Source organism: Mangifera indica, chromosome 13 (genome assembly GCF_011075055.1).
Source record: "Mangifera indica cultivar Alphonso chromosome 13, CATAS_Mindica_2.1, whole genome shotgun sequence".
Lineage (NCBI taxonomy): Eukaryota > Viridiplantae > Streptophyta > Magnoliopsida > Sapindales > Anacardiaceae > Mangifera > Mangifera indica.
In genome coordinates, this window is record NC_058149.1 from 12,039,631 (window position 1) to 12,065,475 (window position 25,845).

The 25,845-nt window shown below is 34.5% G+C and overlaps 3 protein-coding genes across 6 annotated transcripts; 1 reads left to right on the top strand and 2 right to left on the bottom strand.

The window, feature by feature from the left end:
* Positions 1-115: 115 nt before the first annotated feature.
* On the bottom strand, positions 116-9,142 carry LOC123194069 (transcriptional corepressor LEUNIG-like). 4 transcript variants are annotated; one of them, XM_044607201.1, is made up of 18 exons: positions 8,716-9,142; positions 7,512-7,609; positions 7,291-7,400; positions 6,345-6,650; positions 6,183-6,271; positions 5,985-6,060; positions 5,823-5,898; positions 5,321-5,370; positions 4,277-4,543; positions 3,977-4,153; positions 3,281-3,523; positions 3,074-3,191; positions 2,802-2,911; positions 2,504-2,653; positions 1,762-1,917; positions 1,552-1,668; positions 1,065-1,271; positions 116-553 (listed from the first exon to the last, which is right to left on the bottom strand). In XM_044607201.1, the coding sequence occupies exons 1-18, from the start codon at positions 8,745-8,747 to the stop codon at positions 410-412; spliced, it is 2,526 nt and encodes an 841-aa protein (XP_044463136.1). In that variant the 5' UTR covers positions 8,748-9,142; the 3' UTR covers positions 116-409. The 4 variants fall into 4 exon arrangements, with proteins under 4 accessions (XP_044463136.1, XP_044463134.1, XP_044463138.1 ...); XM_044607199.1 differs by having other exon boundaries at positions 4,277-4,546; positions 8,716-9,140; XM_044607203.1 differs by lacking the exon at positions 8,716-9,142 and adding an exon at positions 8,345-8,596 and having other exon boundaries at positions 4,277-4,546.
* Positions 9,143-10,257: 1,115 nt separating this feature from the next.
* Positions 10,258-14,280, bottom strand: LOC123194189 (probable sodium/metabolite cotransporter BASS2, chloroplastic). The gene is made up of 8 exons (XM_044607348.1): positions 13,956-14,280; positions 13,231-13,354; positions 13,092-13,132; positions 12,899-13,012; positions 12,733-12,795; positions 12,452-12,625; positions 11,382-11,463; positions 10,258-10,508 (listed from the first exon to the last, which is right to left on the bottom strand). Exons 3-8 carry the CDS (start codon positions 13,125-13,127, stop codon positions 10,258-10,260), a joined length of 720 nt encoding a protein of 239 aa, XP_044463283.1. The 5' UTR covers positions 13,128-13,132; positions 13,231-13,354; positions 13,956-14,280.
* A 6,544-nt stretch (positions 14,281-20,824) lies between these two features.
* LOC123195105 (probable inactive receptor kinase At2g26730) lies at positions 20,825-23,594 on the top strand. The gene is made up of 2 exons (XM_044608709.1): positions 20,825-22,347; positions 22,637-23,594. The coding sequence occupies exons 1-2, from the start codon at positions 21,036-21,038 to the stop codon at positions 23,299-23,301; spliced, it is 1,977 nt and encodes a 658-aa protein (XP_044464644.1). The 5' UTR covers positions 20,825-21,035; the 3' UTR covers positions 23,302-23,594.
* The last annotated feature ends 2,251 nt before the right edge of the window (positions 23,595-25,845 follow it).

The following is a 25,845-nucleotide window of genomic DNA, read 5'->3' on the forward strand; positions in this document are numbered from 1 at the left end:
ATATTCTAGGATTGTACAGTTTCTTTGGTACAGAATTGATTAGTTGAACCAGGAGCATCAAGAAAGAAAAATTCAGACTCAGCTTCCTCTTTAATAGGGTTAAAAGAACAGATCATAGCAACAAAATAATGTATTTTTTTCCAGCAAACAAAGATTTGTTCAGAAACAGCCTATGATGCACGATTCCAACTAGATTTTATCATGTTTCTGGGAATTAAAAGGGACTATGCTTGGAAAAACAACCAAAAAGGATAAAACCTAAAAACCCCCTTCCCTGTAGACTCTTAACCAATATAAACAACCATTAAGTATCTGTCAGAGGCTGGAACTTCGACTCTAGATCGTATGATACAGTAGATATATAATTATTACATTAGCTACGATGTGAGGAGATCCCAAAAACTAAAAGTCACTTCCAAAGCTTGACACATTTATCGTGACTCGCGGAGGCTACCAAACCAGTAACATTTGATACTGCCAATGAAGATATAAGCTTGTCATGTGCATTCAGGGTCAATGTCTTGTTCTCAGTCATGTTCCAAAGCTCCAGAGTCTAGAAAGCTCAATCCACATCAAAACAGGTTCAAATCAGCATCTTCAGCTAGAGATTGTTAATTCATTTTGTTGTCCACATAAGGAACTAGTTAAGCCAAACAAATGAATCTATTCCTAATATAGGTGGGTCCTCATGCAATATTGGGCAGAACGGATCAAGGTACTATGGATCACTGATAGATATTACCTCGTCTTAACAACTCACATGAAAGACTCCGGAAGGACTCTATACCAACAAATGAAAGCGGCATACAACTTTCCTATAACATAAATATTCATATTCAAGCCACGAGTAGTAAACTTCATTTTTTTTTTTTCCGGACAGGAGGTTGTAAACTTTGATCCTAAACTAAGTATAATCGTGCATGTGAAAGACAAACATATGTAGAGAAATGTAAATGCATGTATGCATTTATGTATATAAAATATTCCTGTGGAAAAAAGGGGTGAAGCTGCCTACGTTGATTTCTTGAATAAATTGAAAGGGTAGTGTAAGAGCTATAACTTGCCTCATAACAGCCAATGACCAACAGAGAAGGGTGTGTGGGATGGAACACACAAGTATGAAATTTGTTGCCGGTACAGCTTAGCTCCTGAACACACTCCCCTTTGCTTCCAGAGCCAACAGTCCACACTCTGACCAATTCATCACTCACCGACACCAGAAGCTCGCCAGTAGGATCCCAGCATACAGAATGAACTTGATTTTTATGACCCTAGAATGAGAGTTTCACAGAACACAAATGAATGAAATACTGCACAAAGTCATCAAACAAAATCTCAGCCAACTAAAATATTTTAAGGGGTCCAGATCATGAAACATTGTTCATTTCTTTCTCATGTATTCTCGCCAATCAGGGAACTGAAAATCAGTTTCATAGTGGAATCCCTTCCAAGTGCAAAAATTGAGTTACTACAGACACCTCATCATTACCATCTAACTAAACAGTTTAGCCAACAAGACCATTCAAACATTAGGAAACACTGGCAACAAACCTGCAATTTAAGTCGGCAAGCTCGTGTCTCCACATCAAATATGGATACATAGTTCTCTGCAGCGGCTGCAAGAATCCTTCCAAGACGTGGTTGAAATCTCATCTGGGTTGCACCACCCTAGCAAAATGCAAAAGGATTAAAAAAAAATTACTTGTACAGAAAATAAAAAAATAGAATTCAACAATACAATTTCCTTTGAATACATTATACCTTGAAAATACCAGCACAACTTCCATTGTTGATACTCCAGCATCGTATCTCGCTATTATTGTCACAAGAATAGATAAGGTCCTCTTTACTAGGGTGGAAATCCAGAGACATAACACTTGTAGAATGCCCAGTAAAAGTACGAAGAGAATAACCAGGCTGCAAAGAAGAACGATCTCTCCATCTAAATTATTAAAGATAGTAGGGATTTTCATAATAACACCTATGGGTTTAGATGTATCAAAACTCAAATTTGTGGCCCCTTATTAATAAAAGGTTAATGTAACAACAAGGAAACATTCTTAAATCATAAATTCATATTTCAAACCGTTTCTTGTGGTTATGAGCTTGTTTCCATTAGAACTAAAGGCCAAAACTGGTTAGCCAATTCTACAAAGTGACCAAAACTACATTATAATACCATTATATTTTGATGTTGCAGCTGAATTTTCTTCTTGAAGTTATGAGAACATAGGACATAAAAATTAACCTAAAGTAAGATGTAAAAGAGGCAAGTCATGATTACCATTCAAAAACAAAGAAATAGAAGAAAGGGAAAAACACACAGACACACAACACACAAGTCTCATTGCACAAGAAGAATGGATCTCCTAGAAGACTCCATCTATTAATATTGCCAACAACACACAAGTCAGTCTACGTAATTAATCTGGATCATTTTTTGAGGTATAAACATTACAAAGTAGGAACAAATATGCAAACAAAAGGGAATATGCTTACTGACATTGTCAGTGTCCCAAACCCTGACAGTACCATCAGCAGAAGATGTAGCTAGCCGTGACATGCTTGGACTGAAACGGACATCAGTAATCCATTGAGTATGCTCTTCAAGCGTCGACTTCACCGTAAAAGACTCTGTGCACCATAATAGAGCCTACACCAGAAAATCATCAAGCAAAAGAATTAACACCGTCCTTTAGGACAAACACAAGAAAGCACCAAAAGTTCCCTGTGTTGCTGCAGAATTATCATTTCATTGTATCAAGAAACAATTCATAAAACAGTTCACCCATGGTCCTTACCTTTCTATCATGTCCACCAGTGGCAAGGAGTTTTCCATCTGATGAGAAGTGACAAGATTCAAGCTTATTGTTGCTTGCAGGTATAACCCGGATTTCCGAAAATGTGAAGCCTATTGTTACAACATAATTGTCAAACCCTTAGGAACAATCTACATAATACAAACAACATTTTATCCAAAAGTTCTGATTCAGAAAAATTTCCCCTTCTACCCTCCTTTCCATGCAACCATGCCAAGGGATATAGAAAAATAAGAAATCAACATTCATCATACCCTTGCTGACTTCAGCAAGCCGACCGACTCTATCTCCAGGATCTGCATCATCAGGTGACAAGAATGACTCTACATGATCATCCAGGGATCCGTCATCCACAAAACGGTCAATATCAGCCTGCAATTACTTAAAATGTTACCAACCATCAAATGAAAAGTGCTAATAAAGATTCCACGCAAGCAATAAAGGGCAAAGATGTTTCTCACCAATTGATTTGGTGCTGATGAGAGGGCACCCAAGCCATCAGAGCCAAACATAAGCAAAGACTTAGAGGAGCCACCATTATGTTGCAAATTAGGCCTTGAAACCACATCTCCAGGTGTGTGAGTAGAAGGCGATGAAGGTGAACTTGGGGATGGCCCAGTGGTGTTTGCAGTTCCAGAGCTATTGGCAGCACCAGAAGATGATCCCGGCTGCTTTCTCTTTCGCCCAATTTGATTTTTTGATGCCTTACACAAACAAGGAACACTAATTAGAGACACTATCCAGGTTAACTTTTTTGAAAGGCCAAACACACCGCTGTCATATGTGGAAATCATGTGAGAGCAAAGGTAAATGAGACTGAATAAATTGAAGAAAAAGTAGTAACCACAATAACTATGCAAAACTTAGAAGGTGAAAAACAATCAACAAAAATAGCATATTATTAATTTGAATAATCTAATATGTCCATGATTTGTGGTACAAATAATAAAACAGAATTCTGAAGGCTTTAAATATTTTAAAATATTATCAGAATCAAGTTCAGAACAAAATATGTTAAATGAACCATTTTAAATGTTTTAATAAAGTAGATGAGTGGAGATTTCTGACAGAGTCAGTCTAAAAACTAGATGAAACTACACAGCAAGAAATGTGCATCTAATATAGATTGTAATTTCAGAAACAAGGTGACAACAAACCTGATCAGTTCCTTGAAAGGTATTTGAGATACTACCATCCATCGCCATATTGCCAGCTCCTATCATTTTATCTTGCTGCAGGAGATGGGAGTTTGAATTCTGAGACTGCTGGCTTGAAAGGGCATGCTGTGGATATTGTTGCAGCTGTTGATTGTTCTGCATCTGTTGTTGCTGTAACTGTTAAGTTTTCAAATATACATAAGCGAAGACCTCCAGTAAGCCAAATGGGCCATAAAATATTTTGGGAACATTAAACAATTATAATGTTTGTCAACTCAGACTACAAAAGAGAGAAGATACCTTCATTAGCATATCAGCATCTCCACGAGGCAGCACAGGGCAACTAGCTTGCATAGCTGATCCAACATTGGACACTACATCACCAACAGTATTTACAGGGCTTTCTTTACCAAGACCAATATTTCGATTGTTAAGAAGCATTCTCGATTTTCTGCATTCTAAATCATTGGCAGATGGAGATGTCAAATTCTGCTGTGCTTGAAGCATAAGTTGTTGTTGCAACTGAAGTTGATTGAAGGACTGTGGGGACTGCATCAAAGACTTTTGCTGCTGCAAAATCCCAGATCAAAGCTGATCAAATTCCTAATAAGGTAAAGGTGCTATAAGTTAGGGAACCCAACATGCACATCTTACCTTATGATATTAAATATGAGTATATATCAAATCCAGAAGTGACAAAGTTAGTCTAATTTGTTTGCAACATCTACCATGCTGGTTAAATGTCAATTTAAGAACTAAAGGACACTAGTAATTTTACACAGGCCCGTTTATATAGACAATCCTGCCCAAAAAAGGAGAGCAAAAAATTTTACAAACACCTCACGCAAATGTCAGTATAATCTATGTACAAAGATCAAAACAATGAGATCTATCAGGCCAAGTACTTGCATGTTAGAATGTGGTATGGCAGAAAATCTTAACAATTCCCTGCTCCAAAAATCAATTATATTGCTTTCTAATTTTATATAATTTTTAAAGCTATTTTAGATATACTTTTTCAGCAATATTAAGGAGCTTAACTTTAAACTCCAAAAATTTCTCAACTAAGATAACTGGAGTTCTATTTGTCAAAACAGACAATGAATTGAGAAAAGAAAGAGAACAATATATTTCCCTTTTATATGGTAAACTGACACCATTAACTAATGAAACGTCAGACAAATAGGCTTCTTCAAGATTGAAACTTAAGCATTATTAACATAACATAGTTCTCATACATTCAGATTAGTAATGCACTTTATCTCCTGTTCATCTTTACCAAAGTATCTGGCAGCTAAATTTTATAGGACAACATCACAAGAACGAAAATTGAGAGGTTCTTACTGTTAAAGGCCATCCTTTCAAAGTCACATTGCCGCCACCTGGATTTGATCCTAAAAAACAAGAGAATAACTGTAAAACCAAAACTTAAGATTCCAAAAGCATGAACTTTGAATCAAAATCTTCAACCAGTACAACCAATGACCATGGGTGCAAATTGTACAGGCCCTCATAATGACTTGCTATATGAAAAGAATTAAAAAGGTTCTAATTTCCCAATATCTTTATCCTCAATTACGGTTTCCTTCAGCAGCAAGCATTTCATTCTAAGATTATAACTTCAAGCATTTCATTCTAAATAAAGGAACTCACAGAGGGTAAAAATTTCAGACATCAATACATAACTAAATTGTTTTATTAGAGTTTATGAATAAGGCCATTGGTGCTGATCCTGACAAAGCAGGAACCAAAGTTGGGTGATATAAAATTGAACCTAATCTATTTAAAGTTATCAGCCACATTACACAAGCATAAAAATTAAAGGAAATGACAGTATTGACAATACCATGAACTCCAATTAATGATCCATCTGAACCAACAGGTCTAGGACTCATCATAGGGTTCATCTCACTCTTTATATCCTGTTTCAGCATACAAGACGTATCAAAATGAAATACGAAACACAGAATTAAAAGGATGATGACACAGTGAAAATATAAGCGTTGACCTGTGAAGACACTGGAGGTTGCTGATTGCGACTTTGAACTGGTTGACTACCTCCAGGCGTACTATGCAGGGTTTGCCTGTGAGGAGAAGGTTAAATTACATCAATTACACATCAATGAGAACCAAAGCAAGAAGTAAACCATACATAATCAAAAAATTATATCCATAAAAACAGTGATAACATCATGTTAAGAATTACCCTGGAGGCTGGCCTGCCATTGCAGTTGCTTTCAACAAAGAGGTCTGATTTGGATCCAAAAGCTGGCTCATATTCTCACCCAATCTTGGCTGAAATAATCAGGCAATGTCATACAACTGGTAAATTATAGGCCAATATATTAATACATCAGAAAGCTAATACCTTCATAGCTGCATCACCCAAGGAATCCCTCTGAAGTGGAAGCTTTAACCGATCCTCATAAAGTTTTGCTGCAAAGGTATTTGCAGTTCCAGGGCTCTGCCTCAAGAGAGGGTCATTGCTGGTGCCACTCAGAAGCTGGGCACTATCTCTTCTCTGCAGCTGTTGCTGCTGCTGTTGTTGTTGTTGTTGCTGTTGCTGCTGCTGAGCATGCCTCTGCATTATGAGCTGCTGCATCTGCATCTGCTGATGCTGCTGAGGTTTCTGATGTTGTTGTTGTTGTAGCTCCCGAGCTTTAATCATTTGAGTCTGCCATTTTAAGATATTTTAGAAATCATAATAAATCTATTAATCCTCCAGCAAACCAATTATCATGCAAAGAACAGAGAAAAGATTTTCAGAAAAACAGAGATGCGATATCACATACATATTGAATCTCCCTCAATTCCATTCATGAGATAAAAAACACATAATACAAACAAATTTCACAATGATAACTCAAAAGATTCCAAGCCAAGGCAACTTGAAAATATATTTATTAAGCCTCCCACCAAAAGTCTTAAAGCTTCCTATTAACACCATATCCTGGTCAAAATGGGCAAATTTAGCACAAAACCACAAAAATGGTACAAATAAAATGGAGAGCAAATTGAGGGGCAGTTCATATTTGATTAAGAAACAGCATTAGTTAGACGTAGGCACCCAATTGTGAGCTTTCTTTTTTAGAAACAGAATCAAAGTTCACTTTCTAATTGCAATTATTTTAATTCTTTCTGATTTAGTATTGGGGTGGGGGGGGGGGGGGGGGGGGGGGGGGGGGGAGGAGAAGAGGCGGCAAGCACCACAATTAGGCCAAACTGTGAAACCAAAGACATGAAAGAGAGGGAAATTTCAGGACATTAAGCCCAAAGAAAGGAGAAAAATTTAACCCAAAATCTCACAAACCCACCTCAATGTAGGATGCAGCAGCATCAGAGTGCTTCTCATTTGTTCTAGCAATAAATATATCCCAAAAGACTGACCACCATTCAAATAAAAAGCCACCAGGTGCATCAATAGCTGGAGGGCACACAAACACAAAACCCAGCATCAATTAAGTTGCAAAAAGATGAATGAGACATGAATAGATAAAAATCTGTCCTCCACTGCATTTCTTTTCCGTAATCCTACCTACAGGATCTGTTGATACCTTCCCTTCAGCTTGAAATGCCTTTGCAGAAGCATGCAATTTCCTCTTTATAAGGTAATCATATATATACACATCCAACCTATTGACCAAAAGAACAAAAGATACCACCACTGAAAAATTTAGTCTTAAAAATTTTACAAAAGAAATGGAAGTATAAATGCTTCAGATGGTATATAACATATGATGTAAATCTTAAGTTGATATAAGCTCACAGTTAAGATGAGGAAATGCAGGGTTTTAGAGAGAAAGAGAGAGATTTTGTTATCAAAACCCTGGAGATATAAACATCACATAACCACCACCAAATGCCCATGCAATATAGTTCAATTCAGTTCAGATAAAACTTTTCCATATTATGGAACCAAACAACACTACATAATCTTAGAGAATTTATACACTTGTATTTCAATCTATTTGCGCCACATCAAATATAAAAGTGCTTTGGTTGCACAGAATTTTCCACCTTTAACCATGAGATTTTAGCATTATTCAGGATGTAAGGTGAAGAAGTGACTTGAAAAAAAAAATCGATTTCCTTCCAGTTTGTTTTCTCAGCAACAAAATTGGAGATAAACCAAATGACAAGGGGAACAAAATTTACAAAGACGTTATCAAAGCAGCATCAGAGAGGCAACGAAAGAAAATGCAACTTCTAATCACGAGAAAAAAAACAAAAGCCCTAAAACCAGTACGTGGCAATCCCATCATCATCAACAGCAACATAAAAATTAAATGTAAAATACATAGAGAACGTAAACCGTGGGGAGAAAGATACAAGCCAATACTATAAAAAAAAACACAAAAACAATCATACCCATCAATGTATAAGTAATGTCAAAAATCGAAATCTAGAACTGAAACTGATCATTGAAAACTAATTTCACCCCAAACCATCGTCTAAAAACTATTTGAAACGACAGCACAGCCTAAGCCAGAAACCATTATGTGTAAACATAATAAAATTTCGGCAACCAAATCAACAAACAAGAACAACGCAAAGTAAAATGATGAAAATTGAAGAGAATATACAAAACCCACCAAAACTGAAACATACCCATTTCAGAAAACAATAAAACATTACCACCCAACCAAAAAAGAAAACACTAAAACCAAAACCCTAGAACATAAAAACCCAAACCCAAATTATTATCAACAAACATAATAGTTTAGTTATTTAACACTTACATTTTATCGGCTTCCCAGTTGGTCTGCGACATGATTAATGTAACAGTTTAAAGTGAACAAACGGGTAAAAGCTGTGAGTACTAAGAATGTCAGATAAAATTCCCTTCTAGTTGGGCTAGAATCTTAGAACATGCCGTGTGGTTTTGCAGAGTTCCGGTTCTTTATTTATTTATTTATATATTTTTACTGGCCCTGGAAGACTTATGACTTTTGTTTAATAATATTTTAATATGTTTTTATCTTCCTCCATCTAGCTTCTTTTTTATTTTTATTGTAAGCGCAACACTCACGCAACCAGTAAGTGCCAGAAATTTGGTTTGATCGCAAATGTTCAACCCTCTTTTTCGTCAGCTTTTGTAACTGGCAGAACAGAGTTATGAAATTTTATTGAATGAATATCCCCTGGGATGGGATTTTATTTTTGGAAAAAGAGTTCTGAAATTTTGTGGTGAATTCATGGAAAAACATTTTAAGAAAACCCAATTTGGATTGCGTAATTTTAAAGCAATAGCAGTCTAATCAATCACTTCAGCTTAACCCTACGTGTTTTGCATTGCATTTACTGTTCTCAATTATTTTCTTATTTGTTTCTGTAACGAAGAACATTCAGATCCATAATCTAAGTTCCTAATTTCCCAGTTAAAGCTAGAAGCGTTTATTCAAATTCCAAAACAAGTTTTATTCGAACAAATTTGAAATAAATTTTACCCAAGTAAATTTAAACTCTAACTCAAGCTTGAAAAGTAAAAATTTTTAAACTTAAGTTTGAATTTAAACTTTATAAATCCGATTGTCAAATTTATAAACATAAAAAATTTTAATATAAATTAATTAATATAATATTATTTTAATTAATATATATTAAAATAATATTATTTTAATTTAATTTCACTCAAATTTAGTTGGATTAAACTTAACAATAAGCTCAATTGCATATTGCATATGCATGTTTTAATTTTATTTATTTATGGCTGATAATTATTTTTCAAAAGCTCTAGCCTTGTGGATATTCTTTCTATAGAATAGCGTTGATGATTTATAGGGAATGCTGATTAATGAGTCAAAATTCAAAGGAAGAACTTTTTATTTGCTAATAATTTGTTGTCCTTCTGGTTTTAGCGATTTTCATTCAAGGATAATATTTTAAAGTACTTCATTTTCAGTCCCAAGAATTAGGGAACATATTATTAAACACAAAATCTTGTGTAACTATTGTCACGAGCCTAGAGTTTTGACAAAATAAAACAAATAGTGGGTACTCGAATTTCATTCTTCAGCGGCATAAACCTAATATGACCAAAAAAATTCTGCAAGCATAAAGCAAAAGACAAAAGTTCTACATTATTGTTTATTCTTTAATAGGCTACTCCCCATCTCTAATTTTCCAATGTTTCCACATTTCAATTACTGCATTTTCAGGCCATTCCTATGAGCAAAAGATGGAATAATTACTTGGGAACAAAATTTTTCCAGTCCCCTTAGAACTAAACAGAAAGTTTTCTTTGTAGAGGCAAACAATGAAAACAATGTACACCAGGGATTTCATTCCTTGAACTCATCTTTGTCGTCTACTGGAATCGGCCTGTTCCTCCAAAAGACTGCAAGGGCACTCCCTCCAAGCTGTAAAGGAGGTAATAATGAGAAGAAATCCCAATCAAAACGAAAACCAGAGCTAGTAGGATTGTGGGATGTGAAGGTTTTTTGAGAGCGAAAAAAGCCATACCGCCATGCAAACAACGCTAACTCAGGTTTGTAAAATGCTTCTGGGCGAGAAGAAATCCAAATGCAGAGCTCTGCAGAGGCAAATGAAATAGTAATATAACTTGTGGAACGCAAAAATAGTTTCAACAAAACTGGAACCATGCATGTATATGTAAATAAATCTCTATTGGGTACAGCCTAACATTATACTTGAACAATTGATGAGTTTAATAAGTGGACCAGTCTGCAAAAATTGAAGAGTTTGTAACACGGCTCAAGGTCTCTTAGGTCGTGTTTTCATGAACTCTTAGTGAATTGATTAGTATGTTTTCTATAAATTAATTTATTAATTTATAATATTTTAAATAATTTTTTTATAAATTATACTAGATCAATATATAAACTTTATTTGAAGGTTTTAATATAGTTTATATTAATGTTTTTAAAATCAGATCGATAATGAAATCGATTATGTCACTGATTTATCGTTTAATTGATTCAATTGGAGACTCGATTGACTTAATTTATTATTAAATTAATATTTAAAAAATTTAAAATTTTGATCAAATCTAATTTTTAACTGATTCATTCGGTTAAACCTAATTTTTGATCAAATTTGACTGAATCAATAATAAAATTAATTTTTATATTAATTAAATCGAATTTAGAATTTATTCTCGTTTAACCGGTTGAATCAATCTATCTGATTCAGTTTTAAAATTATTGGTTTATATACCCCGTAGATCTGGTATCATCCAACCTTGCCTTGTTTAGTGCTTGAATTGGAGTTACATAATACAAACTATCCCTTTGAGCAACAAAACAAGTTTATTTTTCCCTTCTCTCTTTCCGTTATGTTTTTGCTTTTTTACTATGGGAGAAGAGGATTAGGTGCACTGGTTTCTTCAAGATCATCACTTTAGAGGACTATACATTAAGAAGTTATGAAGCATGAATCAACTTACCGCAGCATCGACCAGAACAAGCTGACCGGCAAGAAGCTTGGTAAGGAGTGGAGTCATGACTATAGCTCCGATAGTTGAACACCTACAGAAATCCTTCATGAAATTTATGAGATTAGAAGGTCAAGGTCTCAATGTTGTACAAGAACATTAAAATGCATTAGTAAATCAGTATGCTTCCAGAGAAGCCACAATCACTTGCTCTTAAAACATAAACGAAAGCCATTGCTGTCATAGGTGTGTGGTCAAATTCTGACCAAATACAAGTCGTGACCATATTTTGGAATATAGTCACAAAGTATGCCCTGCACTGTTTCCATATTATCCACAAAGTTCTATAGAATGAAGGCTCCAAAAGCCCAGAATCTCATTTTTTATGTTCACAACCATGGTGAAGATATATCATGGTGATGAACTCATGATCATTTCAACAAACATGATGCATTAATTCGTACTTGACTACTTTACAGCGCACGCGCTCCACCCGTTTTGTATGTCCCAACTTTCTGTCTAATAACAATGCAATTCTAATGACAAACTTCACTTCTGGATAAAGATAAATAAAATCAGGCCCTGCCTAATACCTGATAGTCACCCAAACTGATCGCTCTTCCTCTCTCCCTTCATTGTGGGTACATGCATGCAAAAAGAAAAAAGATTGTCTGCACACAAGAAAATAAATCAAGCTGCTTGAAAATTTTTCTAATCTACAGAAAACTACATTCCAGAATTTTTAGTACAGAACTGTAGAATATCCAAACCTCTATTTAAAGAAAGAAAGCAAATTCATACGCGCACACACTCACACAAAAAAAAAAATTCCTGCTTTTTCTTGCATCATTTGCTGCTACATACACGTCAAGGCTTGACCAATGGGAAAGTTTTATAGTGCAACAACATGTGTCAGAGACCATTCACATTTCAAAAGACATAACAATTGGCTTCTTTACTATAGATACAGAAAAAGAACACAAGTTGCAAAAGCACAGTTTAGGTCCACCAATCGAAGGCCTGTACAATGACAGACTGTATAAGCAATAGATATTAAACTGCAGCAGAGTTCAACCAGAGACTGAAAAAATTAAGGATTTTAATTGTATGAATGCAAATGGAACATACATTGTCATAAGGACAGAAAGTGCTACATTTCCTTTTGAAATATAAGTTGCCACATTCGAAGCCTGACCACCAGGGCAGCATGAAGCCAAAATAAGATCAGTTGCAAGTGGTGCGGAAAGTTTTAGGGACTGAAAATGAAAGAGATATATCAGTGACAGTAATTTCAACCAGGATTATTGTACCTCTTGTCTGCAGCAGAAATTAACAGCCAACTTAAGAAATTGAGAAGATATACCATTGCAATGACAAAGCCCAACATGGGTTTGATTAAAAATTGAGCAAGAAACCCTATACCCACCTGCAATAATAGTTCTCAGTGATATAAATCAGGAAAACTATTAAACTGAAATGTTCCTATTTCAGTAACATTCTATAAACACATGTTAAAATTTGCTTCTTACAGTCCATGGATTCCACAAGCATTGTCTGAAATCCTCAAAGGCCAATGTCAACCCCATTAAAAGCATAAGGAAACCCAGACCGAGAGTGAATAGGTCCGTTTCCAACCAGGTTACCTGTGGGAAGACCTCATAACCAACTAATGAAGCAACAGTTCGTTTATAATCAAAGAATTACTGACTGATCGACAATTACCGCAGCAGGCTTGTAGATCCCTATTACGGTGCCCATATGACCTGTCCATGAAAAAGTAAAAAAACTATGCCTTTGAAGTGTACCGCTTAGAAAAATAGATTAAAACTACATTAAGTGCTACCGACAAATGAAGACATACCCAGACAGGAAAAAGGGTAGTCAGAGTTTCAATTATTCTCTCATACTGACTCATACTGCTAGAACTGTTAGCGGGAACATCTCCAGATACATTAGCAGCAGCCTTGCACAAAAGTTGGGAGTTCCTGAATGTCGTAATCAGAACATTGTTGTTGGATATTGAGCATTTAAAATTGCATAATTATGGACAGAATTAGACCTGACAGTCCAATGTTTTCATGTCACTTGACTAAACATAACATATGCTATTTATATCGTTAGACAATTCATAATTGTTATTCGTACTACTCACTTTGAAACAGTATTTCATAACCTTCCATATATAAGAGTAGCTTGTTTCATGGCTTTCATTTTTCGCTTAATCTTTACTTATATTATGTGCATATTTCAATGATGACTAAACGGTTGATAGACGTTCCACTGCTGGTCATTGTTTCTTTCTGGGAGATTTTCTTATCTCTTGAATGAGAGATGATGGGACTTCGAGGACTATTTTTTATTTCCAAGTTTTTTGATTTCTCGGGCACTGAAAACACACCCTGAGATCTTTGCATTCAAATTTACAAGAAAAACGAAGTAAACAACTAAGATTTTAGAAAGTTTCAAAAGCACGCTCAAAAACACTCTAAATACATGAGAAAGCAATAGAACTAGAACCCATGTACCAAATGAGCAAACAAATACAACCAAGAACCAAAACATGTAACAAGCACAAATCAAACATACCCAGATGAGCCTGCAGCCTCCTACAAGAAACTGAACAGCTGGTTGGTGTGTAGAAAGCGCGCAAAGCATATAAATAAGTACAGTCTTTAACAACAAATCTAGTGGACATGAAGGCCATTAAAGAAGTCTTAAAACACCTTAACCAAAGAGAACACGTGCTAAAAGCATGAAATTCAAATGAAGGGTGGACGGTTTGGCTCTGTAACGTCGGGGCTTTGATTATAAACGCAGACATATAAGGTGGGTTGTGGACACCAATGAAATCACTCACTCCAAAGTAGCCTTTCTTTTGGTTTATTTTATTCAATCGTTTTGTCGTAAGTTCACACTTGATGGGAACTTCAACTAAACTCCATTATCTTTTCTGAGATGTAACGGGAAGATGAGATATAACGAGTTCGCGATGATATTATTCATTAGGATTAACGCTAAAATCACTAAATGTTTAATTTTTTTTAAACTTTTGATCGAGAGTAACATTAAAAATCTTGTGGAGTAGAGTTTGATTAATCTACTATTGTGAATGCCCAGAGCAAGGTTCACGCCATTGGATTGTGCTTTTGTAGGCTCCCAGTGAGTATGCCAGTATGTATTTATGAGTTGACTCATAAAATTATATAATTTTTATATTTTCTAATTTATTATTATTTTTAAAGGGTTATGTTGGATCGCACGCAGTCTTGTCCCAAGACGTCGATATGACCGACACCAGTGCATGTCTTATAGCATTTTGCTAAACACCACTACATAATTGCGAGCCTGTGTACGTCTATTACCCTCCTCCATTGATCTGCCTTTGGCGTGATGTGGGTTGCCCCTTCAATTATTTGTTTGTCTTTCCACCAAGGAACCCCTTTTCATATCAGCTTTTTTGAAGCTCTCTAACATTAATTTGCATCTCTTCTTTTTATACATTGTACTGTCTTTTTCTATTGGAAATTTGGAAATTCCATTGAGTGGATAAAATTAGCTGTGGCATGCCGAGCTATATGGTCCAAACCAAGCCATACTCTTGTTGCTTTCCGGCAGCTGGGACAGTACTGGTACCTGCACAGCGTAGCTAATTTTCCACCCACAAAGTCATCGAACCAACCCTCTTTTAGTAAACTTTGAGAGAATGTGAACCCGTGATAAGAATTTAATGTTATTATAAATAGCTCCCTTTCATAAAGCATGAGATGAGATGACACGACAGACAGAATGATACAGAGTCAGACACTCTAAATAAGGAAAGAATAAAGCTGTCCCTATGAATAATATATATAATTTTTTTTCATAGATTATCTAAGATAATATGTTATGGGCAGATTTTTTTTATTTTAAAATTATTTAATTAGGGTTAATATATAAAATTATATTATAAAATTATAAAATTGGTTTATACGTATATTGCTACTCATGGCAAAAATACTAATGATGAAAGCATGGTAAATTGTAACCCTTTGATTGTACAACCAAATTATATATACATATTTTTATTACATAATTTAGATATATAGATAATGTTATTATATAATTGAATAATTTTAAATTAAAGATAAAATAACATTCAATCATATAATAATATATAATTTATATATTTATATTATATAATAAAAATATATACATTTAGTATTGATTTCGAATGTATAAAATTTTTCACGTTAACATCTTTTATGCGGTAAAAAATATAACAGTTTGAAGTCGACCCTTAAAATGCAACTAAATGCATTAGGCAGTGATCAAGTAATTTCAAATTTTAAAACGATTTTTTGATAATTATTAAAAAAAATTAAATTAGATCTCATGCTATAAGTGATTGTTCTGTAAAGATATTAACTTTAACATAAATATAATATATTTATTATTAACATAAATTCATTTATTTGAATTTAAAATCATAAGTTAAGCTCTGAAAAAGGGAGAATTTAAATTCAAATTCAGACTTCAATCTTAAGAAAATTTGTATATGAAGAGGAAAGAAAAAGAGAGAGGAGAGGGGGAAAGAAAACCACAGATTAGATTTTTTTTTTTTTTCCACCAACTTTATTATAAATAATGGAGGACATGTCGTTTTACTGTTTATATGAACAATTTATCTTTACAATGTCAACCGTATGTCGTATACTTTAACAAAAATGGTAACTTTGTCATCTTAGAGAGGTACGGTTACCCTACGTGTATCATTTTCTTGGCAACACGTGGACCAACAACTTACATTTCTCAATAAAGCAAGAAATTTGTGTTGGTCATGGCTTTTAAAAAAGGAAATAATTGGCAATTTCTATTTGAATTATAATGTTGATGAAATATATATATATAATTGTTGTTATTTTCCTGTTTGGTTATTGGTTGTTGAAATATATCTCAATTTCATTATACGCTTTGTTAGGGACGTTGATTAGTTGAGTCTATTTGGATAGGTAGGTTGTTAACGGTATCCACAAATATTTTTAACTGTTAAGTCCGTTATTTGATTTGTGTTCTGATTCCATATCGAAATATATTAAATCTATAAATATAAAAATCAAAACTTATATTACACAAAATTAATTAATTTATATTAAGTTTTAATATATCAATTGTTTTACTTACCTCTATTAGATATGAGATTTTTTTTTTTTTTAAAGTCTTCAAAACACTAGTAATTAGAATTTACAAATGAGGGAATCTCCAAGAAAAATTTGGCAAAGTAATGTGACAAGGTGCCCTAGGTATGTACATCTTTGTCCATTACAATCAAAAGATAAACATCAACAATTGTAAGCCGTGCCCCCGAGGAGTAATACCAACGCCTAATTGGGAAATCTCTAAATGGTCTTAAGCTCTTAAGTGTTATATCAAGATCAGATTCTTGAAATTGATTCAACCCTACAAAATATAATCAATGTCAAATAGGAATCTCTGCTAAAGAAAATAAAAAAAGAGCAAGGCCCTAAATTAATGCTGTTTGAAACTGTGTTTCACGGTGACTTGGGAGAAAATTTTGGGCCATTCATAAAGGTTAGAAAAAGATATCATAGGGCCATAATTGTTAAGAATAAGGTAAACCCATTACTTTATGGAGCAACCCAATACATGCAGCCTTAATTTCTAAGTTTAATTTGACGGGGGTTAATTTGAAGCGGGTCATGTTGATAGAAGATTTTGAGGTGTTCGCACTGAAAATTGATAGCATGGCGGACTAAATTAGGGACCATTTATGGGTCAATGAAGTTTTTTGTCCAGAGATCCCTTTTAGACGTGTCCGTAATTAGTCCAAGGACCACCTCTTTGTCTACCCCAAGACTAATAATAGTGAGGTAAATGTGGAACTAACTAAGCCACCAAAAGTTAAAACGGTAACTGCAAAATGGAAGGACGGAATTTCTTTACTTTGCTCAGATTGTAATTACTTGTTGTCTCATTATCAAATCCACCCCTATTGGTAGCACAGCTAAAACCAATAATTGGCAGTGAAATGTTATTCAATAATGTGCAAAATTTGAACCCAACTTCTAACTGTCCAACAAGCCTAACAAAATCTCATTTAAGTGTCAATATGAACTAAATCGAATTCAAACACTTTTTTATTCAAATTCAATTCAAATAAAAAATGGTTTAATTTAAGTTCCTCGAGCCAAAATTAAGGGTGATTTAAATTCATCTAAAATAAAAATAATTTGACTCAAGTTTATGGTTCGAATTTATAGTTTAAATTCATGATTCATTGATAAAATGATGTTATTTTATCTAATAATATACAAAACGATGTTATTTTAATAATTATTTTACATAACTGAAATTAAGTCACGAGATAAATTTACACCGAATTTAGTAATCTACCCAATTCATGAATTAGACTAAGCTGAACTTCTTGACTCAAACTCGATTTAAATTTGAAATTGAATTAAACCGACTTTCGAATCTAAACTAACTCAGTTTGAATCCAATCCTAATTTCATTAGTAAATTAAACCGATTATTATTTTAATAGGGTTGGGGTGTTTTATTTTTCACTTTATAGAACCATGGATTGATAGCTGTCAAGTGAAGTTTCTTGAATTATTGCAAATTATATGTGCTAGTTGGTACAATTATACATATAAACACACACAATAGAATAAAATGGTAGGTTTTCTTAATTGTAAATCTGAAATCCAACTAAAGATTTGTTGAAGAAGAATGGTAATATAATGGAGTTTGATTCCAAAATCATACAGAAGCCAACACAAATTTGGTAGTAATTGTGGTTGGTAATAGACAAGCATGATCGGAAGGTGCCTGTCTCCATTTCATCTCGTGAATCATTGGGGATTGGGGACCCCCTTGTTAAGTATATTTGCCATATACACCAACCATATATTTTTTTTTATAATTAATGGATAAATGGGTTCAATTAAAAAAATCTATAATTTTTTTACATAATTTAAATGTATTGATTAACGCTGGACTGGGTCCTAAATTGCTATTTGCCGGCAAATCTTGGTGAATTACAGATGTAATGCCAGTGTCTTGAATTATATATTGTTATTAAAAGGAAAAACGTTGAATGATGCATGCGGCATGCCATATGGTTCCAAGTACTACTACAATTAATATATATATAAAAACTATATAAAAGAAGTCTAATAATTTATGCTCACATCAATGAATCGCCTACCTCATATTTTCTGCTCTTAGTGTTAGGTGTTAAAATAATAAAGCAAAGGTTACATTCAAAAACCTTTCTTACGAAAAAGTATGTCACTAAAGTGTAAGTTAGGAACAGTAAAAAATCTTCGTCTTCTCTCTCTGTTGATGAAGATACAAAGACGAACTCAATGAAGATGTTGTCTTTGTCTTCTTGTCTTCATAGAGGAGGGAGACTTTTGAAAGGAGAAAAATAGTGAAGATGGGAATAAGTCGTTTGGTCTAAAATAATAAAGCAAGGTCACATTCAACATTTCATACATACATACACACATTGTACTTTATTTTTTCTATTTCTACGTACTAATTTGAAAAGGAATAATTGAATCATGGAATTTAATTGTGTAGGCGGCTGTAGCTACTGGGTAGACTTGAGCGGGGAGAAATTCAAACCCTAATTTCATGAGGCGTCTTGTAAGGAAAATTGTAGTTCAAAATAAATGCAGAAAAGGACATTCAACTTTGACCATAATCAAGTGGAACAATTTGGTCTTTACGTGAAAGAAAGATTATCAAAAGTGAATACAACCAAGTGTCTGTATTTTATTTTTTTTTCAAATATGATATACATAATACAGCAAACCTCCCTTTTATCCAAAATTACAAACATTTAGTTACAATAATAACAATCCACTGTGTGGATAGATTTCTCTTGTCTAGATAAAGCCTAGTCTACATTCCCATTCTAAGCCCATGTCAATATAGGAAAAACATTAATTTTCTGCCAAATCGGGGATTCATAAGTTATTTGTAATTTACTTTATCTTTGATATAATTGAATACAAAATTTGACCCTCACTTGCTTTTGCCAACATGAGCAACGATTAGGTGCTCTTGTGAAGGGGATTCTAAATCCTTTCCAGGGCATACGATCCCCCGAACTTACTACTTCCCACCAAGGGCTTTTTTAGCAGAGATAAACATAAAGGCACTTTCAGTATCTGGTTTCGATCTTATCAAATATGTGATATATAATAAACCAACAATTGTTTTTCGTGATAATTTTTTGATATTTAATAAGTATCATTTTCATTATTTAATAGATATTGTTGATATCTAAAACAAGTGGACTAGATGATTCTTTTATTTAATAAACTAAATAAAATAATATTATTAATAATACAAGATATGTTGCTGAGGTAACGAAAATTTTCCCAAACTAAATGTCCCTAATTGTAAAAAGAAAAATAGACACATTGACAACCAATGGAAACATAGAAGAATTCAAAGTTGAAACAAAACAAATAATTAATATGGTTGAGAAAATAAAATAAAGGTAAAAGAAGTGGTTAGTAAGTTAGCTCCCCAACATTTTCCAGCTAAGCTTGGCAGTGACTGACAGCCTTTGATCAAAAATGCCATATGTCATCACCACCCCTAAATTTGCTTAACTAAACCCACACTTTTACTTTTACTGGTCAAACTGCCGAACCAACTCTTTATCTACTCACTCATACGCTTCGCCTACCCCCATCAGTATTCTTATTCCGTATCTTATACGTTGCAGCCCCCACGCGTACGTAGAGGACGTGGTAGCCAATTAATTTGCAGTAGGTTGACCATGGAGGGAGACTGTACTTTTATTTTATAATTAAATATTATCAAATTAAATTATTTTAAATTAAAAATAAAATAATATATAATTTATATATTTAATTTGATAATTAATCATATAGATCTAATATTATTTTACATGAGTGTTTCGGATAAGAAATATTATTTTTATATATATAAATTTAATTTTTTTTCGTATTTATCAATTTTGTATCATTAAAATAACCTTATTTAATTAACATAAAATAATATATTAATATTTTTTATTATATACTATTAAATATCATAATTATTTGTAATTATTAATTTTTATAACATTTAATAATAATTTTATTTAATAAATTTTAAAATAATATATTTTTATTCTAATTTTTTATTTTTAATAATAAAAAAAACTTTTATGCCGTGCCCGAAGCCCTTGAGAATGAGGTTGGATGGACCAGGGACCCACACTCCCTTCTCACATGCACAATCCAAACAAGTAGTTATACATCAGTCTCCAGCGAACGAGCACGCGCTGAAACTGCGATTTGGATAATTTCACATTACATTGAATTATAATTTTACAACGTAAAAATTAATAAACAAAAAACGTTTCACACTCGATGGCTCTGTTTCTCACTCGGCTTTATTTTCACTTTTCGGAAATCTCGGGTCGGGTTCCTAATACTTTCTCTATCACAGTACAAAACCCCTTGTTTCTCATTTCACATCTCACCACAGAATCTCATCCTCTTCTCCGTCTCTCTCACACACCATGAAGTCTCACCGGAAAACCACTGTTTTTGCTTTTGTACAAAACAGCTATCAGAAACCATCCATTGAAATCTGCATATAGAGAACAGTCAGTTTCATTCTTATCATTCTTTGTTTTGAAATGGCAGTGTTTATTGACTGTAGGTATGTATTCTCTGTGGTTTTTGTTTTTGTTCTTTTACTGAGTGACGGACCAGTCAGCTCGGAGCCGACTCAAGACAGGCAAGCCCTCCTTGCATTTCTCTCAAATACCCCACATGCCAATCGCGTGCAATGGAATGAATCCGACTCGGCCTGCACCTGGGTCGGAGTTAAGTGTGACGTTAACCGTTCTTATGTCTACAGTTTACGACTTCCTGGTGTTGGACTAGTGGGTCCGATTCCGCCTAACACAATAGGCAAACTGAGTCAGCTCCGAGTTCTTAGTCTCCGCTCTAATCGTCTAAACGGTGAGATCCCATCCGATTTCTCCAATCTAACCGTCCTTCGGAGTCTCTACTTGCAAGACAACGAGTTCTCTGGTGGATTTCCGGAGAGTGTGACTGGGTTGAATCGGTTAACTCGACTCGATCTCTCGTCCAACAATTTGACTGGAGCAATCCCTTTCGCCGTCAACAATTTAACCCTCTTAAGTGGTCTTTTTCTGGAAAATAATAAATTCTCAGGCAATCTTCCAAACATCAACCTTGCAAATCTGTCAGATTTCAATGTGTCCAACAACAATCTCAACGGTTCAATCCCTGCTACTCTAACCAAGTTCCCCTCATCAGCATTCACCGGAAATTTAGATCTATGTGGAGGACCATTGCAACCTTGTAATAACTCATTTTTCCCACCTCCAGCTCCTTCACCATCTGTAAACCCACCTTCAATTCCGCAACAGAAGAAATCTAAGAAACTGTCAACGGCCGCCATTGCTGGTATTGTCATCGGTGGTGCAGTATTTCTTCTTCTTTTACTGCTGTTGCTGGTATTTTGTCTTAAAAAACGACAACGTAAACAGACTAGGAAGACGCCAAAACCCAGTGCAGCAGCGACGGCTGCTGCGGCGGCAGCAGAGGCAGGAACTTCTTCATCGAAAGATGATCTCACGGGTGGGTCAGCAGAGTCCGAGAGAAATAAACTTGTGTTCCTGGAAGGAGGGATTTACAGCTTTGATTTGGAGGATTTGTTGAGGGCTTCAGCCGAAGTTTTGGGTAAAGGTAGCGTGGGGACCAGCTACAAAGCAGTGCTTGAAGAAGGAACAACAGTGGTGGTCAAGCGATTAAAAGAAGTGGCTGTTAGTAAAAAAGAGTTCGAAATGCAAATGGAAGTTTTGGGGAAGATTAAGCACAACAATGTGGTTCCATTAAGGGCCTTTTACTACTCTAAAGATGAGAAATTGCTTGTGTACGATTTCATGCCTGCCGGTAGCTTATCTGCTCTTCTACACGGTACGATTTCAATTCCATTTTCACTTATTTGTTCAATTTGTTTTGACTGTTGCAGCCATGGCATCTTAGATCAAATTTTAGTATATTCCTTGTCTGAATTCCAACGCTATTCCTGTGTAAACATTCTTTGAGTGCTAATTAAGCAACTCTTGCTTGTTGGAGGTCTTCTCTGTTTGTGGCGTCACCGGCATCATCATTTTCTTGTTAATGATAATTTTTTTTAATATTTACACATTTGGGTGATGTTTCATGGACTGGTAACCGGAGCTTGCGGTAATTGGTTTGGCAGGTAGCAGAGGTTCAGGCCGTACGCCATTAGACTGGGACAACCGGATGAGAGTAGCATTAAGTGCAGCGAGAGGCCTGGCATACCTCCACGTGTCAGGAAAAGTAGTTCACGGGAATATAAAATCCTCCAACATCCTGCTCCGACCCGACCATGATGCTAGCATTTCGGATTTCGGACTAAACCCGGTTTTCGGCACTACAACTCCACCCACTCGGGTGGCGGGTTACCGAGCCCCAGAAGTCGTAGAGACTCGCAAAGTTTCATTCAAATCAGACGTGTACAGTTTCGGTGTACTGTTGTTAGAGTTATTAACGGGGAAAGCGCCTAATCAAGCGTCGTTGGGTGAGGAAGGAATTGATTTGCCTCGGTGGGTCCAGTCAGTGGTCCGTGAAGAATGGACGGCTGAGGTTTTTGATGTGGAGTTGATGAGGCATCACAACATTGAAGAGGAAATGGTTCAGTTGTTGCAAATTGCAATGGCATGTGTGTCTACCGTACCGGATCAGAGACCGGTGATGCCAGAGGTGGTACGCATGATTGAAGAGATAAATAGAAGTGAGACCGATGACGGGTTACGACAGTCGTCTGATGATCCTTCAAAAGGATCGGACGGTCATACACCTCCGGCTGAATCACGGACCCCACCTAGGGCTATTACACCTTAATGTTTTCTGGTTTTATTTTCATCCTCATTTTTATTTTTGCAATGATTTTTAGTGGTTGGAATTGGGCATTGATGGGTTTGCGTCGATTTTTATTTATGATTCTTTTCCTTAGTCTATTAGCTTAAAATCCTCTTTGGCCGTAAACCACATGGCTTTTCTGTACAATTTTAATCGTCGAGCCTTTGCGTTGGAAAAATCATCTGAAAAAATTAACGACTTGTTTTCTTATTGTACAGTGGCAAAACATTTTGTTTTATTATTCTTGTTTAATGCATTTAAGAATTATTTATTGATATTTTGGTCAAGGTCGGCCAGTATGTTGGTATTTATGTTATGTCCTCATGGGACTAGGGGTATATTGGGGATTTTGTACGTGGGGTTGATTCATGATGAAAGTTAACTCAACGTGTGGTTCTTAAAGCAAAGCTGTATGATTGTGAAGGGGTATCTTGGGGATTTTACGAGGTAGTGAAGTGAAGGAGAAGGGTGGGGAACAGCCTGGCCGGCTCTACTCTTTTCTATCTGACATATACAGGGCCACAGCCTTTTGACCCAGACTTGTTGTCAGCAGTTGATCACGCTCGATCTCGCCCACCTCAATTTCCAGTTTCATCACGGCCCTTTTTGTCTTTTTGCTTTGGCCAGAGGACTTATTCCCACCCCCACGTTTATTGTATTTCCAAAGTAGTATCTCATAATAAGTAACAGTTTTATTATTAATATTTTGAAAAGCAAATTTTTTCCCCTGAAAAAAAAATAAATTTTCAAGTGATTTACGCCTAAGCATTTTCCTGCATTGGCACAATCCATCTGTAGAGAAAGAAGATGAAGATAAATCCTCGGCATTGGATGAAGATCAAATGTCTTTGCTTGGACAAATACAATCTCTTTGTCAATTCCAACAAAGATGTTTTGTTTTTATTTAGATTTAAACAAATTAAACGAGATGATCAATGTCAGATATGAGTGTTAGAAGAAGCATCAAAGAGAGAGATATCATTGGGAGGGAGAGACAACGTTGGAGAGTTGACCATTCATTGGAGAATTATCTTCATAAATTGAAACCCTAAAAAAAAAATGTAAGTTTTCAAAATTTAATTCTGAAAATAATTGTTAGTTTTTTAGATATAAAAAAATATATTTTATTATTTTTAATATATTATTAATTAAATAATAATTTTATTTATAAAATTTAATTAATCTTATTAATTTTAATTATATATAAATAAATATTTATATTTTTAATAGTTATCTAATGAGAATGTAACAAATTTTAGGTGAGAACAGTGTTTGACCTTTTGTTTTTTCCGCATCTACCAGTACTACTTCAAATTTTAATTTCCATGGAAATTCAATTTTAAAATTATATATTAAAATTGTTTGAAAATTGAATTGCAAGTGATTTATTTACTTAATATTTAAATTTTCTTTTAAAAAATAATAAACTAATCCAAACTAGTAATGCCCTTTCCGACATCTTGAATCTTAATAACTAACCAAATAAATTGATCGTATCGACCACGCTCTATTCAGTCGAGTTGGCGTGACCGTTAATCCGTAATAGAATATAATGCAAGCTAGGAGAATTCAGACAGTTTCACGTACAGGTGGCCCACTGCGTGTCTTCATGTGTAACTGATTCGAAAGTGTCGTAAACGCGCCGCTGTCTCGTCTTTGAGTTGGTGTATAAATGCCACGTGGATAGATTAGAGTCAATGGAGAAACGTGCCTCTTTGGGCAAAACACAGTGTCGTGTTTTGGTGCACCGAAAGCAGGCTCCAGTAAGTCTTTTGGTCGGAATCATTGCCACTGTGTTGTCTTCCATTGCCTTTACATTTTTAATTTGGCAATTGGAATTCCCCCAAGCCTCCCTTAGGTTTGACGAAGTACAGGTAAACCCAAATATTTGAAGAAATTACACGGGCCCTTGTTTTTGAATTTAATCTCAAATACCTTCTTGTATTGTCTTGACTGTCATTTGAGTCCTTTAATTATCATTAAAGGTAAAAAAAAAAAAAAAAGAACATTTCTATACATTCGAATATCATTAAGGAGGTGTTTGGTTTGAGTAATGTTTGATTACTAAAATAAAAAAATTACCTTGAAGATAGATTACTTAAAAGATTACTGGGTATAAATAATTACTATGTTTGATAAAATTTGATAGGTATAAATAATTACTATGTTTGATAAAATTTGATAGGTATAAATAATTATTTTGTTTGGTTAAAGGTAATAAAAGATTACTAGTAAATTATTTTACTTAAATGCCCTTGAATATAATTATTTTTAAATATTTTTTATATTATTTGTCATATTAATTAAAAATAAATTTATTTTTATCTCAAAAAATTAATAAATAATAATTTTTCTATAATAAACTCAAGATTATCCCAGTAATCTTTAAATACCTAAGGTGAAAGTGGTAATCAGATTATCACCTATATTATCTGTCACGTCAGAATTAGTAATAGAAGATTACTGTAATATTTTATTACTGACAAATCAAACAAGGGAATAAAAGATAGATTACCAAGGTAATCT

Bases quoted from the DNA above. Each gene is read 5' to 3' on its own strand.
- LOC123194189 (XM_044607348.1), bottom strand. From the start codon at position 13,127: ATGGGCACCGTAATAGGGATCTACAAGCCTGCTGCG. The intron at 12,626-12,732 runs GTATATCTTCTC...TTTCATTTTCAG, and splicing joins TGGGCTTTGTCATTGCAATG to TCCCTAAAACTTTCCGCACC. The intron at 10,509-11,381 runs GTAAGTTGATTC...TTGCCTCTGCAG, and splicing joins TTGTTCTGGTCGATGCTGCG to AGCTCTGCATTTGGATTTCT.
- LOC123195105 (XM_044608709.1), top strand. From the start codon at position 21,036: ATGGCAGTGTTTATTGACTGTAGGTATGTATTCTCTGTGGTTTTTGTT. The intron at 22,348-22,636 runs GTACGATTTCAA...TTGGTTTGGCAG, and splicing joins CTTATCTGCTCTTCTACACG to GTAGCAGAGGTTCAGGCCGT.
- LOC123194069 (XM_044607199.1), bottom strand. From the start codon at position 8,747: ATGTCGCAGACCAACTGGGAAGCCGATAAAAT. The intron at 6,651-7,290 runs GTGGGTTTGTGA...TTAAAATGGCAG, and splicing joins CTGCTGCATCCTACATTGAG to ACTCAAATGATTAAAGCTCG. The intron at 1,918-2,503 runs GTCAGTAAGCAT...TCTTCTTTGCAG, and splicing joins GGGTTTGGGACACTGACAAT to CCTGGTTATTCTCTTCGTAC.